The sequence below is a fragment of the Ranitomeya variabilis genome, chromosome 2 (genome assembly GCF_051348905.1).
Source record: "Ranitomeya variabilis isolate aRanVar5 chromosome 2, aRanVar5.hap1, whole genome shotgun sequence".
Classification (NCBI taxonomy): domain Eukaryota; kingdom Metazoa; phylum Chordata; class Amphibia; order Anura; family Dendrobatidae; genus Ranitomeya; species Ranitomeya variabilis.
Window position 1 is genome coordinate 361,896,979 of NC_135233.1, and position 17,358 is coordinate 361,914,336.

The 17,358-nt window shown below is 36.7% G+C and overlaps 1 protein-coding gene across 2 annotated transcripts; it reads right to left on the bottom strand.

The window, feature by feature from the left end:
* Positions 1-1,877: 1,877 nt before the first annotated feature.
* LOC143805943 (homeobox protein otx5) lies at positions 1,878-16,136 on the bottom strand. 2 transcript variants are annotated; one of them, XM_077285708.1, is made up of 5 exons: positions 15,866-16,136; positions 12,151-12,199; positions 5,121-5,346; positions 4,312-4,463; positions 1,878-3,608 (listed from the first exon to the last, which is right to left on the bottom strand). In XM_077285708.1, the coding sequence occupies exons 3-5, from the start codon at positions 5,215-5,217 to the stop codon at positions 2,985-2,987; spliced, it is 873 nt and encodes a 290-aa protein (XP_077141823.1). In that variant the 5' UTR covers positions 5,218-5,346; positions 12,151-12,199; positions 15,866-16,136; the 3' UTR covers positions 1,878-2,984. The 2 variants fall into 2 exon arrangements, with proteins under 2 accessions (XP_077141823.1, XP_077141824.1); XM_077285709.1 differs by lacking the exons at positions 12,151-12,199; positions 15,866-16,136 and having other exon boundaries at positions 5,121-5,417.
* Between the last annotated feature and the right edge of the window lie 1,222 nt (positions 16,137-17,358).

Sequence of the window (17,358 nt, forward strand, 5' to 3'; positions counted from 1 at the left end):
GCAGCAAAAAAAGGCAAACACAGTTCTAGAATGTATTAAGAGAAGCACAGAGTCTAGATCTCGTCAAGTAATTATCCCCCCTCTCCTTGGTCAGGCCGCATCTGGAATACTGTGTCCAGTTCTGGGCACCACATTTTAAAAAAAAGACAAGAAAAAACTGGAGCAAGTTCAGAGAAGAGCTACCAGGATGGCGGGCGGGCTGCAAAGTATGTCCTACGAGGAACGGTTAAAGGATCTGGGAATGTTTAGCTTGCAAAAAAGGCTATGAGGAGACTTAATAGCTGTCTACAAATATCTGAAGGGCTGTCACAGTGTAGAGGGATCAGCATTATTCTCATTGGCACATGGAAACACGAGAAGCAATGGGATGAAACTGAAAGGGAGAAGATACAGATTAGATATTAGAAAAAAACATTTTGACAGTGACACTGGCTGCTACATTTAAAGGACTTATGTCCCATCATGACATGTTTTTCCCATTTAGCAGGTAATCTTTGCCACGTGTGGGCATTATTACTATTGTTTTGTTTAACAGTCATGCCTGATGAACATGTGAATGGCTTATCACAGTGAATTTGCAAAGGTAAATGACCCTTAAGGGAATGTCTTATTTGGAAAACTCGCTTTTAGGGAATTCTGAAGGGTTCCTCTGTAAAGGTACAGTTACACTAAATGACTTATCAACGATCACGACCAGCGATACGACCTGGCCGTGATCGTTGGTAAGTCGTTGTGTGGTCGCTGGGGAGCTGTCACACAGACAGCTCTCTCCAGCGACCAACGATCAGGGGAACGACTTCGGCATCGTTGAAACTGTCTTCAACGATGCCGAAGTCCCCCTGCAGCACCCGGGTAACCAGGGTAAACATCGGGTTACTAAGCGCAGGGCCGCGCTTAGTAACCCGATATTTACCCTGGTTACCATTGTAAAAGTAAAAAAAAAAAAACACTACATACTCACATTCTGATGTCTGTCACGTCCCCCGCCGGCGTCCACCGGCGTGCACTGAATGTGTCAGCGCCGGCAGTAACAGCGGTGACGTCACCGCTGTGCTCTGCATTTCGGCCGGCGCTGACACAGTCAGTGCAGGGAAGCTCTCAGCAGCAGCGCGTGCATATTAGCAGCGCTCTTGCCGAAAGCAGTTTTAACCCTGTGGACGCCGGGGGACGTGACAGACATCAGAATGTGAGTATGTACTGTTTTTTTTTTTACTTTTACAATGGTAACCAGGGTAAATATCGGGTTACTAAGCGCGGCCCTGCGCTGAGTAACCCGATTTTTACCCTGGTTACAAGTGAACACATCGCTGGATTGGCGTCACACACGCCGATCCAGCGATGACAGCGGGTGATCAGCGACCAAAAAAAGGTCCTGATCATTCCCATCGACCAACGATCTCCCAGCAGGGGCCTGATCGTTGGTCGCTGTCACACATAACGAGATCGTTAGCGGGATCGTTGGCTACGTCACCAAAAGCGTGACGTTGCAAAGATATCATTAACGATATCGTTATGTGTGACTCAGCCTTTAGAGTCATCTATTTAGGATTGTCATCTCTTGGCCAAAGTGTACAGTGGTTACAAACAACGTCTCTCGTGCTGGAGGGTCCTTCTTGTCCTACTTTACACAGACAGCCCATTTTTTTGAAAGGTCACTGTGTAATGCTTTGTTTTTCCTATGGTGGCGCTGTAAGGTGATTGCAAAATCCTGATGAAACGACCATTCACACACCAACCGTCCATGGCGTTTGCCTTTTATTAAAAATGCACACGGATAAGACTTGTGCCAGCCACACACATTCATGTAGTGCACCACGCCGGCATACAGCCTATTAGTGACTATTATAACCTTGGTCATTTCCTGTAGACAAGAACACACACAGACTGGTTTGACATATTTTAATAATATCGCACACAGGTTTTTTTTTTTTTTTTGTCCTTTCCAAATAACAATAGTTAATATTAATATAACAGTTCTATGGGGGGAAAGGGGAACTCTTCTCTTAGGAAAACTGGGCGAGAGTCGACACACGAGCTATTACATAGCACTAAGATAAAAAAGAACAATTAAAAAAAAAAGAAAGCTGGATACACAGAGACACGTTTCTTCCAGTGGAACGTTTTCAAATGGGCCGTGGTCATTTTTATTTATTTTTTTATAAAATAAATTAATGTTCAATTAAACATAATATTAGGTAACAAAACACGTTAGGCTTGTGTCACGCGACTTGGCTCTTTTGTCGTGACCACAGCAAGTCTGGCATTTTAGACTAAGGGGAAAGGGCGTAAAGATCAATGAACACAGGATAGTTTCAGTTTATGGATCATGGCAATATGAAGTAACCGGTTTGCCAAAAGTATTGCCATAATTGCCAACTATGGAAATAGGAGGTGCCAAGGCGTGTGGTCCACGTACTGATTGCTTGGGGTGACACCAACATACCAGTCGGCCTTGGTTAGATACAAGGCTAGGATGGAAAAATGAGCCTAGCTAAGGTTTTGCAAACCAAATGTCGTAATAGGTATATTAACTGCAGCATTAGACATTTTCTAGTTTGCTGAAATAGAATTAATGTGATTTTAGAGAAAGTTTGCTTTAAACTCTTTGCAGAACCAAGTTTGGTGAAATTTATTCTCTGGGAGTGAAATTAAGGTAGCCATGTACTGCTCTTGTATGTCATAATGCTTAATAGTCAAAAACAAAGCAAAAGAAAAAAAACCTAGCAAACAATAACCAGAAGCTATGATTACCCTAATTCAAAGTGCTTTTATATCTCCGATCATAGTCTATTACCGAAGAACGTGATCTGCAACCAGAGAGGAGAGCGATACAAGTCCATTTCTAGGTGCAAACTCTCAGTCCGTAGTTTGTTTGTTTTTCTTTCGCCAACGATGAGACTTTGACTTTTTCAAAGTTTGTGCATTCTGGTTTCTTCCCACGGTTGTACTTTTAGACTTAGGGCTGGTAAAGTCCTCAAACTGCTTTACAAGACCTGAAATTTCCATGAACTTTGGTCCTTATAATCAAGGCAGTCAGTGGCATTGAAATTAAGCTTCCAAGAAGCAGTTTGGTCCTTGTAGTCTAAGCAATCCACTGAAGTGAACCCAAGGCTGGAAGCTCCATATCCCTGGGCAGAGAGAGATGCGGGTGACTGGCTGAGGTGGCTACCCATTGTTGGAGTGGCAATGGGGCTCAGTGTGGCTCCTGGAGCAGATAGCTGTGGGTGCATGGGTGATAGGTAGGAGCTACAGTCCAGGCCAGTGAAGTAAGATGCGGATCCTCCATAGCTCTGGGTGTAGGCTGGAGCTTGACTGTAGGTCATGGGATATCCAGCTGATCTTTGCATACAGGGAGTGGTGGCAGCAGATAAGGGATCTGGAATGGGAGATATTGAAGCTGGACTCCATATGGAGACTGTGGCACTAGCTGAAGAGCTTGGGGTCACTGCTGTGCCAGGTGGTGGAGGACTATACTGTCCATTGGTGCTGGCCTCCGAGTTAGTCTCTCTTGCTGGAGAAGTCTTCTTCTTAGCAGGACGTGGTTTGGCCTGTCCACTGCTCTGCTGCTGTTGCTGGCGACATTTGGCTCTTCTGTTCTTAAACCACACCTTCAGAAATAAACAAATAAACAAAAATTGCAATAATGTATAGAAAGTTGTGCCAAAATCATAGCATGAGTAATCGGTCAAGCATCATCAATTGACTTGGGTTCAAGGACAATCTTGTGCCAGTCAAAGGGTCCTCATGCATGACTAGTCATGGGTCAACTAAGATTTGGGTTTCTTTGGACAAAGACAATCTTGTGCCAGTCTAAATGACCCCATACAAATAAACTAATGTTGGCTGAACCCGCCGATGGGTTTGGCCAAAGTTCTACTGTGTATGAGGGCATCGGCCTACTCATGGTTGGGAGAGATGCTGATCACTCCTGTGCGATTCAGGACTGTAGATCACACTGTTCTACCTTAGATAAGCCCTGAGCGCTCGGATGACTGAGTGCTTCTGTGTATGGCAGTGTCAGCTGAAATGGCTGTTGGCCGAATGATCGGCTGAAGCATCATTTCACTGACTGTCATCTAATGTGTATGGCTTGCCTAAGGGTTCACATGTGTGAATAGTCATGACGAGTCAATTAAAACTTGCGTTTCATCTACTGGAAGATTAAAGGCCAATGGATGTAAAAAGATGTAGGAAAATCCAAGAGGACCATACTGGGTGCAACAATGGGACCCAGATATCCTTATACTTGACCAAAGTTCTTGCAGAATCAATATTAATTCATCAACACTAGTATGTAATAAATGTTTTTACCTGTACTCGGGATTCTGGGAGATTTATCTTTAAGGCCACCTCTTCCCTCATGAAGATATCAGGATAGCGAGTCTTTGCAAACAAAGCTTCCAAAATATCCAGCTGTGCCCTTGTAAATGTAGTCCTCTCCCTTCTCTGTTTCCTTGGAGTGGCTGATGATAGAAAATACAGAGGTAGAACCAAAGCAAAATTCATCTAACGAGCTCATATTACTGAGAAGTACAAAAAAAATCCCCTCAAAAAATAACGCATTAAAGCAACTATAATAAACATCCAACGAAAAATATTTTAAAAAATAAGTGTATGTTCGAAACTATTTCCCTGCAGGCCGGGTATTTGCTAGCACTCTTGATAAGACCTGTCGCTACAGGCTACATTTATGGCAAAATGTAATATCGAAAATGTGACTTGCCCAATTGAAGATACATAAAATAAGTAAATAATTAAAAAAAATTATTTGCCATGGTTTTAATGTGCTTTGTGGTTGCTTTTTTATGGATCAACTCGGCTTTTAAGTGTAAAATATTACACTCAATTGAGTTTTATAATTTTTTTTTAACTCTTTCAATGTTAGACAAAATTAGAATAATTAGGATAAAAGGATAATATATCAGCTAAATAAGTAGATATAAGCTTATCGTTTCTACTTTATCAACATTTTTAATACAGATATATTTGTAAATCAGCTATGGTAATAATTAAAAAAAGTCTAAAAAATATTAGCTTAAAATATTTTTAGTTAAAAAAAGTCATAATATATATAAAGTAGGTACTAAAGAATAAAAACAAAACAGAAAAAAACAACTTACTTGGATATCCCACAGCGGAGTGTAATAAATCCATTCCCGTTCCAGCAAGCGTCAGCCCATTGACTGCGTAATGTGGCTGTTTAATGTAGGACATCATCGCAGTACTTCAGGGTCCGGAGACCGGAGCTACTCTGGAGAAAGTTTGGTCTTGAAGACAAGACCCTTTATAGATCCTTCACTTTGGAAATATCTTGGGTGAACAAAAGTTCTTTTTTTTTAGATGATCCTAAAAATCAGAAGTATGAAAGATGAAGTTGTCTTCTCCAGAAGTCCACAAAGCGAGTCTAAACTCCTACATCCAAGACCAAGCCTTCTAAGCGCAGGTGAGGCCAATGTTTGCTTTAAAAGCTCCCCCTCCAGACCACTAACTAATTAAATCAAAGATTTGAAGGGACTCTCCACCCACTGCCCACCTCCCCCCGTTGCTCTCCAACACAAAGTTTGGGTGGAGACTTTGCAAGAATTTGGGAAACCAAGAATCGACGACCAAGGCATTAAAATATATAGTAATTAGATAGTTTGCTTTTTTCTTCTGTTTGGCCAATATTTATTGGGCTGTCAAAGGTCTCAAATTAAAATATCACCTCGAAGATAAGGTCTACCTATCAACAATCTACATGGGGTCCTTCTACGTGAACCTAACGCCCAATGTTTTTTATCTTTTTGTTTTGCAAAAATAGGGTAAGGTACGTGTTCTTGATAAATAATATGTAAAGTTAGGTATTTGTGGTCTCCAAGAACATGACCAGACTTTCTACAAAAGAATCCCCATTGTCCATAATGCATTATAGAGTAGAATACAACAAATGCTAAAAAGACCCAATGAGGCCAAAGCCATTGATAGTCTAATGCCCCTCCTTACAGAGCGTTCCCCAGGGGGGTAATGACATAGGACAATGGTCTCACATAGAGGTCTTGCTGATACAAAGGGATTTATTTAACATGGGGAAAATAGGTGAGGTGTCCCCAGCTAATATCCTATTACACTTTTTTGTTTGGCCTTCAATGACAATCTCGGAGGGTGTGTTAATACTGTGCTAATTGGGTAAACACAGATTGAGAGATCTGTAGGCCAACTTCATCAGAATCACATCTGGTAGAGAATATTCCTAAATGATTCCTCCGACCACCTATGGGCATGTCCCCCCGGGGAGTCTGTAGCTATATTTAGGCAGATAGGAATAATAGCCGAGGAGATCTGTGTATATCCACAAGTTAATAGGACTGCAATAAACTACTCAACGGGTGTCAATGATACTTATTAACTGTCTCAAGATCCTCACAACCAGCGCTTTTCGCTATCGGATCTACAGCATTGTCTTAGTCATTAGTGTATTAGGCAATGTTTAATGATTGTGGGAAATTACAAGGTTTTTGGATCACTTTAAACTTTGATTAATGGTTTTCCCTATTTTAAATATCATATACATGAATAAGATAAAAGCACATATGCACCCAACAAACAGAACTATATAAAAATGCAATAAAAAATTTTAAATTAATATTTGGTACATGGAAGACATGAATAGCTATAATTAGGATATAGCCCCGTGTCTATTAGTGGAGTTTGTTTAAGATAGATAGATAATAGATAGATAATAGATAGATAGTTAATAGATAGATAATTGATAGATAGATAATAGATAGCTAGATATAGGTGATAGATAGATAGATAGATAGATAGATAGATAGATAGATAGATAGATAGACAGATGATAATAGATAGATGATAATAGATAGATAGATATGGGATAGATAGATATAGGTGATAGCTAGATAGAAAATAGATAGTTAATAGATAGATAACACTGGTCAACAGCATTTTTGGTGCCAAAGATATTTCATCGAATTTAGGGTATTTTTGGGGTGCTGATTCTGAATATGTCATCAGTTTTGCCAGATTGGCTCAAGTTTTTGAGATTTTTGGTATCTTATTTATAGCACTTGTTGGTAAATGCGACGCATCATCTCATTAATTTCTTTGGATTAGTACTTGAACTGAGCAGTTCTCAATATAGTTTTGTGTTAATTAGTGTTCTAAAAGTTTGTTCATAGCTTGATTTTTGCACTAACTTTATGTTGTTGTCTGTTTTCCAGTGAAAAGCATGAACTCATCAAGAAGAAGTTGTCTTAACGATCCAGACTCATTCTGTTACATTTGTGGTGAATACACACTGCCAAAACATAGAAGAAACATAACAGACTTCGTAAAAAAAGTGTATTTTGCCTATTTTGGGGTTATGCTTGGGGACCAAGACAAGTTTTCGGCACCACACATAGTGTGCAAAGCATGTATCGAATTATTACGAAAATGGAGCAAAGGACAAAGAAAAAGCTTCAAATTTGGTGTTCCAATGGTGTGGAGAGAGCCAAAAAATCATCATGATGACTGTTATTTATGGTAAACACAGGTACAGGCACATCTTCACAATGAGGGACAGGCCTTCTTGCAGATTCCATGTTACTCCCATTTTCGTTTCTTATGCTTATTGAATCCTTGCACTTGCACTGCACAGAAATAACAGTCATCATGATGATTTTTTGGCTCTCTCCACACCATTGGAACACCAAATTTGAAGCTTTTTCTTTGTCCTTTGCTCCATTTTCGGAATAATTCGATACATGCTTTGCACACTATGTGTGGTGCCCAAAACTTGTCTTGGTCCCCAAGCATAACCCCAAAATAGGCAAAATACACTTTTTTTACGAAGTCTGTTATGTTTCTTCTATGTTTTGGCAGTGTGTATTCACCACAAATGTAACAGAATGAGTCTGGATCGTTAAGACAACTTCTTCTTGATGAGTTCATGCTTTTCACTGGAAAACAGACAACAACATAAAGTTAGTGCAAAAATCAAGCTATGAACAAACTTTTAGAACACTAATTAACACAAAACTATATTGAGAACTGCTCAGTTCAAGTACTAATCCAAAGAAATTAATGAGATGATGCGTCGCATTTACCAACAAGTGCTATAAATAAGATACCAAAAATCTCAAAAACTTGAGCCAATCTGGCAAAACTGATAGCATATTCAGAATCAGCACCCCAAAAATACCCCAAATTCATTAAAATATTTTGGACACCAGAAAAAAATTTTTTTTTTGTTGACCTGTGTAATGGATAGTTAATAGATAGATAATAGATGGATATAGGTAATAGATAGATGATAGATAATAGATAGATAGATCTATAGATAGATAGATTATAGATAGATAATAGAAAGATAGAAGATAGATAATATATAGATAATAGATAGATGATAGATAATAAATAGATAATTATAGATAGATGATAAATAATTATAGATAGATATTTAATAGATAAATAGACAGATATGAGATAGATCGCTTTGATATTAATAAATATATGAGATATGACAAAGATGGATGATCCATAGATGTGGGACCTCGCTCCTTTCTAACCTGCATATTTCAGTATAACCGTATGAGAGGCGGTGACCCTACAGGTATCAGCCTTGGTTCCTCAGACCTGATTGATCAGTGTGGTCCCATCAGATCTATTCGCTCAGGTAGCGTCCAGGAGATTCACTTACGCCCTCATTAACACCTCCACTTAGGTAATTACTTCCAGGGAATGGTTGTGTGCAGCAATCTCATCAGGATATCCAGGTGATGGACAATGATGTCCTATTACATCCCAATCAGTGACATGAGGGGCAGGAGGAGCCGCTAATGATGACTGCGCCATTTCAGTCAGATTGACTATAGGTACAATATACAATGTTTGTGAAGTGCTCGTGGTACAATCATGTCCAGAAGAAGGACTGTGATAAAATATATCCTCTATGAAGCCTGGGGCATAGCAAAAGGAGGGGGGTCAAAAATGCGGCACGCTACCCTGCTCAGGATATATAGATAAAGGGTTAGGAAAACTATTGCCGGATATCTATAGTTATCTGCAATCTTTGGTTCTCCAGCCATTGTGCAACTACTACTCCCAGCATTCCCTAACCTACCACTGCTGTAAATGCCTATCATCATAGACTATTAGTATATCTGACCAACACCAGATACTTATAATAAATCTGTGGCTTAATATATTCTGCAATTAGTCTAGATGGGACGGGATTTCTATGGGAGGATCAGTAAAGATCATCTGCTGTACGATCGCTGCTCCTAGGCCCCGACCGGCCTGTGGTCAGATGTAGATGGCGATGGTCGGACGGCACTTAAACAAATAAATAAAAATAAATTGTGTCCTCCTCCCTATCTGCTGTAACGAGGCCATGTTTTGGGTTCCTGTAAATCCTCACTTAGCAGGAGAACATTCCACTAGTCACCCATCAACACAACATTTTTATAGGAGATTAACTTAGTGTCTCTGGGAGGAGTAGGGCGAAATGACAGACAAAAGACCATCCCAAATTATTACACTGAGCGGTGTGTCCCTCATAATTAGAGAGAATTACCCAACCCCAAGTGCTACAGCAACGACAGCCACATATCTGTGTGTCCGGAGGCGTGCGTCTGTCAGTGTGCTGTCACCTAATGGAGCAGAAAGATAGAGAGATAGATAGATAGATAGATAGATAGATAGATAGATAGATGATAGATAGATAGATAATAGATAGATGGATGAGAGATAGATAGATAGAGAGATAATAGATGAGAGATAGATAGATAGATGATAGACAGATAATAGATAGATGATAGATAGATAGATAGATAGATAGATAGATAGATAGATAGATAATAGATAGATGATAGATGGATGAGAGATAGATAGATAGATAGATAGATAGATAGATAGATAGATAGATGATAGATAGATAGATAGATAGATAGATAGATAGATAGATAGATAGATAATAGATAGGCTTGATAAAGGCTCAGTTTGAGCTGAAACGTCGCCCGGCTATGTGGGTCGATTAAACCTGCCACATGTTTCACCATGAGTATGGAATGCTGCCTCTTTTTTGAGTCTCTGTAATAGATAGATGAGAGATAATAGATAGATGATAGATAGATGACAGATAGCTAGATAGATAGATGATAGATAGTAGATAGATAATAGATATATAGATAATAGAAGACAGATGATAGATAGATAGATAGATAGATAGATAGATAGATAGATAGATAGATAGATAATAGATAGATGATAGATGGATGAGAGATAGATAGAGAGATAATAGATAGATAATAGATAGATAATAGTTAGATGATAGATAATAGATAGATAATAGATAGATGATTGATAGATAGATAGATAGATAGATAGATAGATAGATGATAGATAGATGATAGATAGATAGATAGATAATAGATAGATGATAGATAATAGATAGATAATAGATAGATGATAGATAATAGATAGATAATAGATAAATGATAGATAATAGATAGATGACAGATAGATAATAGATAGATGGATGATAGATAATAGATAGATAATAGATAGATACATCATAAATAGATAATAGATAGATGATAGATAGATAGAAGATAGATAGATAATCGATAGGTAATAGATAATAGATAGATAATAGATAGATGATAGATAGATAGATAGATAGATAGATAATCAATAGGTAATAGATAATAGATAGATGATAGATAGATAATAGATAGATAGATAATATATAGATGATAGATAATAGATAGATAATAGATAGATGAGAGATAGATAATAGATAGATAGATAATAGATAATAGATAGATGATAGATAGATAGATAATAGATAGATAATAGATAGATGATAGATAGATAATAGATAGATAATAGATAGATGAGAGATAGATAATAGATAGATAGATAATAGGTAGATGATAGATAATAGATAGATACATAATAAATAGATAATAGATAGATGATAGATAGATAATCGATAGGTAATAGATAATAGATAGATAATAGATAGATGACAGATGATAGATAGATAATATATATAGATGATAGATAATAGATAGGTAATAGATAATATATAGATGATAGATAGATAATAGTTAGATAATATATAGATGATAGATAATAGATAGATGATAGATAGATAATAGATAGATAGATAATAGATAGATAATAGATAGATGAGAGATAGATAATAGATAGATAGATAATAGATAGATGATAGATACTGTAGATAATAGATGATAGATAGATTTGTGTGGGTTTCCTCCTGGTTCTCCGGTTTCCTCCCACATTCCAAAGACATACTGATTTTAATTTAGATTGTGAGCCCCATCGAGGACAGTGATGATAATGTGTGCAAAATTGTAAAGCGCTGCGAATATGTTAGCGCTATATAAAAATAAAGATTATTATATTATGTTATATTATTAGATGATAGATGGATAACAGCTAGATAGATAGATAATAAATAGAGAGATAGATAATAGATTAAATAGATAGATAGATAATATATAGATAATACATAGATAGATAATAGATAGATAATAGAAAGAGAGATAGATAGATAATAGATAGATAGATAATAGATGATAGATAGATAATAGATAGATAATGCACAGATAATAAACAGATAGCAGATAGACAGATAGATAGATAGATAGATAGATAGATAGATAGATAACAGATAGATAGATAACAGATAGATAGATAGATAGATAGATAGATAGATAGATAGATAGATAGATAGATAAATAGATGTAAATAGATGGATGGAAAGAAAGAAAAAGAAAGTAAACGGAAATTAAATGGAAAGATAGACAGATCGATAGATAATAGATAGATAGACAGATAAATTCATCAATAGAAAGAAAGAAAAAAAGAAAGAGGGAAAGAAAAAAAATGGAAATTTGGATGGAATTTGGATGGAAAGACAGATAGATCCCATGATAATAATGCAGTACTTTCAGAGATACAATATATGTTAGTTCACTTCTCTCAAACATTATGAGGATATAATTCAAAAGGAAAATAGAAGTAAATGATGTAACATAGGTATAGTTCAGTTTAATAAAATCTAGATCCTATATGCAAGTTAAGTGTGTAAAAGGTAAACAATAGATAAATAGACAGATAGATAGATAGATACATTCTATATACCTTTTTCCAATTCCTCAGTAGTGAATATATTGAAGTCACTTCTTGCTTTCTGAAAAATATATAAAATAGAGAATATTCTATGAGTTTCATGTTGTAACATCTGTGTTAACTTTCTCTATGCTGGATATGGAGAAGGGGGTGACTGTCACCTGCTCTTTCAGGGTTAATGGCCTGAATAACACAGATCACATTGGGATTAATATGTTGGCATAAATGCGCCTTGTCCTGTGAGTCAGGGCAAATTAACCCTTTAACTGTTCCTAAGTTCTGCTGATGTACTATGTTTTGCATTTCTCGTACAGTGGAAATTCAGCTCTGCTACATCGGCATTCGTATCCATATATGTATTTATACCTCTCACATCTATCTATCTATCTATCTATCTATCTATCTATCTATCTATCTATCTATTATCTATCTATCTATCTATCTATTATCTATCTCTCTATCTATCATCTATCTATTATCTATCTATCTTTCTATCTATCTATCTATCTATCTATCTATCTATCTATCTATTATCTATCATCTATCTATTATCTATCTATCTATCTATCTATCTATCTATCATCTATCTATCTATCTATCTATCTATCTATTATCTATCTATCTATCTATCTATCTATCTATCTAACTATCATCTATCTATCTATTATCTATCTACTATCTATCTACCTATTATCTATCTATCTATCTATCTATCTATCTATCTATCTATCTATCTATCTCTCTATCTATCATCTATCTATCTATTATCTATCTACTATCTATCTACTATCTATCTACCTATTATCTATCTATCTATCTATCTATCATCTATCTATGTTTCTAGCTATATATCACTCTTATATTTGTCTCTATTTTTTCCTATCTCTGATCTATCCATGTATTTATGTATTTATTGCTCTTCTGTAGATTTATCTGTCTACTTAATATGCCGTATCTATCTGATATTTATCTACCATTTTTCTTATTCTATTTATATGTTATCTTACAACTATTTCTACTATATATATATATATTTCATATATCATTAAATACTGTCAGGCTGAAATCTGTAATATACTTCTAACTGTAGTATAGGAATGCACATATGTAGCAGAGCTGAATATGTAATTAATATGATTAATCATTAGTTATATCTCACGGAGCTAAGACAGTGCATCACTATGAAACAGACATGAAGTTGTGACAGCGGCCGCTCACATCACAGACACATCTCCGCCATATCCGCACATAGTTTACTTACAATTAAAATCAGTCACTTCCTCACATATAAAGGCCACTGATCCCCGGCATGTGCGAGGAGCGAACAGTCGCCGGCCGGGAGGTGAAGGTAGAGGAAGGGCCGGCCTCTAAGGGAGCGCATGGTGGAAGTCAGAGAAATTCCCTTAGTGGGAGTGTGTGTCTCAGTGAAAGATTTGGTACCACGGGCAATGTCTTCTTAGAAAACACACCAGAGCCTTTGTTAAAAACAAGTTAGAACCTCGGCGAGTGAAAGAGGAAAATACAAAAATTCCAATAAAACTCCTGATGATGGGATGGGGCAAGTCAGAGCGATGAAAATAATTATGAGGCCCACAATTTACAATTAATGCCTTCAACCATACAGTGCGTGTAGACAAGTGGGTGTCTGACGTGTGTATACAGTGCATGAGTCTATCATACATACACCTACTTGGACAGCCATCCATTCATCAACCCATTTTCTTTCTGTTTATCCATTCATCCATCTAATAACTTTTGGGTGAACTTCTATTTGAGTTTATCAAGTGTAAATCCATGGCTTTCAACTTTCTTCTTGCAGGGAACTGAGGAATATGCATCTGTCTATCTATCTATCTATCTATCTATCTATCTATCTATTATCTATCTATCTATCTATCTATTATCTATCTATCTATCTATCTATCTATCTATCTATCTATCTATCTATCTATCATCTATCTATTATCTATCTATTATCTATCTATCTATCTATCTATCTATCTATCTATCTATCTATCATCTATCATCTGCCTATGCATCTATCTATAAATCTTTCATCTACTGTATCTATCTAGCAGTCAAGAAATGGAAAGCAGCACTCCAAATTGTTTCAAATAAGGTGGACTTTATTGGGTCCACATGGCGTGGCGACGTTTCAGCTCCAAGCCTTTTTCAAGCACATGGGCTAATAAATCACATCTATTTTTTCTATTGGAGTGCTGCCTTCTTTTTTTTGGATTATGCCATGAGGTTTGGTACATACCTGGAAGGATTTTTTGCACCCTTCATTTTCTTTTGATGCTGCTTTTTGTTTTCTTTTTATCTATCTATCTATCTATCTATCTATCTATCTATCTATCTATCTCTCTATCTCTCTATCATCTATCTATCTATCTATCTATCTATCTATCTATCTATCTATCTATCTATTATCTATCTGTCTGCCATTCATCGATATATATGTATCTAGAGTGCAGGTCGGTGTACAGTATCTATTCATCCATTTCCCTTTCTGTCTATTTCTCTGTAATTCTAACATCCATATCTAGTTGAATGCTATTCTATAAAGAGATGTGTCCCAATAAAGAGACACACGAGTCTCTATCTAGTAAAGTATTGATCTATCCAAAGTATCCGCCCAAAGCATCTTTCCATCCTTCCCACTTTTCTGTCTAGTTCTCTTTCAGTCTTTAAAGTCTAAGTCCATGTCTTCCAACTTTTTTTCTTGCTTGGCGCTGAGAAATATGTGAATGGTATTTTGAAAAGTTATGTATCTATTTATCTACCCATTTGTCTAACAAACTATCTATTGAAAAAGTATCTTTCCATCTTTATAACTTTTTGTCTACTCCTCTTTGCATTTAGGAAGTATAAGTCCATGTCTTCTAACTTTCATGTTCCATAGAACTATCTATGTATGAAATATTCTATCTATCTATCTATCTATCTATCTATCTATCTATCTATCTATCTATCTATCTATCTATCATCTATCTATCTATTATCTATGTATTATCTATCTATTATCTATCTATCATCTATTATCTATCTATTATCTATCTATCTATCTATTTATCTATCTAATAATTTATCTATTCAGAATATCTACATAATATATATACACATCTTTTTCACTTTCTGTCTAGTTCTCTTTGAGTTTTTTGAGGATAAGTCCATGTCTTCCAACTTTCTTCTTGCATAGAACTATCTATCTGTAAAATATCATATGTTCTCTATCTATCTATTTTTCTATCTATCTATCTATCTATCTATCTATCTATCTATCTATCTATCTATCTATTATCTATCTGTCTATCTATCTATCTATCTATCTATCTATCTATGTAAGGATTTATCTATTCAGAGTATCTACGTAAAGTATCTATCCATCCGTCTCACATTCTCTCTAGATCTCTTTGAGTTTATGAAGCATAAGTCCATGTCTTCTAACTTTCTTCTTGCAGGGCACGGAGGAATAAAGTGAATGTTCTCCTGAAAAGAGATGTGTCTGGATAAAGAGACCCTTGTGTTGTGTTTATTTCCCGTGCTGTTGACCCCAACATAAAGAAGTTAATCTAGATCAGAGGAGCCGAGCTGTATTATCGGGGTAAGAACTTTAAATCATTAGTCATAATTTTATCAGGATGGCTAAACCTCTCTATTTTAAATCTGGATCAGATATCCTGCGGATAGAAAACTGGAAGAGGAATGAGATTCAGAGCCTTACCTCGGAGCCCTGCGGACCAGGAGCCAGGAACGCAGGTAGATATGGGAGCTTGGCACAGGAGATGCCACTGAAGGAAGCTGCAAGATGAGGGCATCAGGACCAAGTAAGGATCACTAAGGATAGTTGGGTGACCATCTTTAAGCCGGAGGGGTGGTGATGTCATGGAGCATTGTGTGAATTTCACTGGTTAATGTGAGGAGTGTGGCATTGGGTTGGGGGGTAAGAAGGAGGTGGACTGGCAAAGGGGAGGGCGAGAGGTCTGGTATGGAGGTGACATTGCTTCAATGCCCACCCTGGCTCGTGTTCGCTGTGTGTTGAGTTAATCCCAAAATGACATGCCGGGACCAATTAGTGTTTATCTCCCTAGACAGGATGCTGACATGTAGACTCCCTTCTGGGGCCTTGGGCAGATGTCCCTGTGGACAGATCTGGTCCCCTTTCTGGTAGGACGTTGGGGGGCAGGTGGTGGCTACTTGGAACGGGTGGGCGCCCATATGGCCCAGATCGTTGTCACTGTACCATGGGGTCTTTTTTGTGTGTGCGTTGTCTTTGATGTGGTGTCGACCTCCTTTATTTCACCCTAGTATATAAAATAATACAAATATTATATACATGGATGTAGACGAGCTGAACTACTCCTTTTAGGATAACACGGCAGATGTACACGCAGTCCTGCAGAAAACGGCACAATATTAGTTATTAGTCCTGAGGAGTTGAACCAAGTGACAAACTCAGCTCTGCTCAATCTGCATTGAGATTACTTAACCTCCTAATTTCCAGGTCATTATTTTTTCTATTTTATTCATTTTTTCCTCTTCTTCTAAGAGCAGTAACTCTTTATTTTTTCCCGTTGACACAGCCATACAAGGGCTTTCTTGTTTTTTGGGGTTTATTTTGCCAGACAAGTTGTAGTTTTGAATTACACCACTTGACACCACTTTATCCAGAAAAGCGGGAAAAAAATTCCAAGTGTGGAGTAATTGAAGAGAAACTGAAATTTCACTATTGTTTTTTTTCAGTATTCACTTTGCAATAAAACCAATAAAAATGGCCCTATACTTTTATTCTACGAGTCAGTAGAGCTACGGCGATACACAATTTATATACATTTTTTTTTTACCTAATTAAAAACTTGCAAAAAAAAAAAAAAATTGGCCTCAGTTGCCAAAAGAGCCTTTTTATGTTATGGAAGATAGCATTTTTTAAGGGCTTTTTTTTTTTCACGGAAAGAGCCGTAGTCTTTATTGTTACCAATTTGGAGTGAATACGACTTTCTGATCTCTTTTTATTCCATTTTTGTGGGGATCTGAACTAACAAAAAAAAGTGACTTTGCCAGTGTGATTTTCTTTTTCCATTTCAGCATTCATCGTATGGGACATATATTTTAATATATTAGTAATGTGGACAATTACATGATACCAAATATGTAAAAAATATATAATTTAGATTTCATTTTGTGTTTCGAGAAAACTGACTTAAACTTGTCTGTATA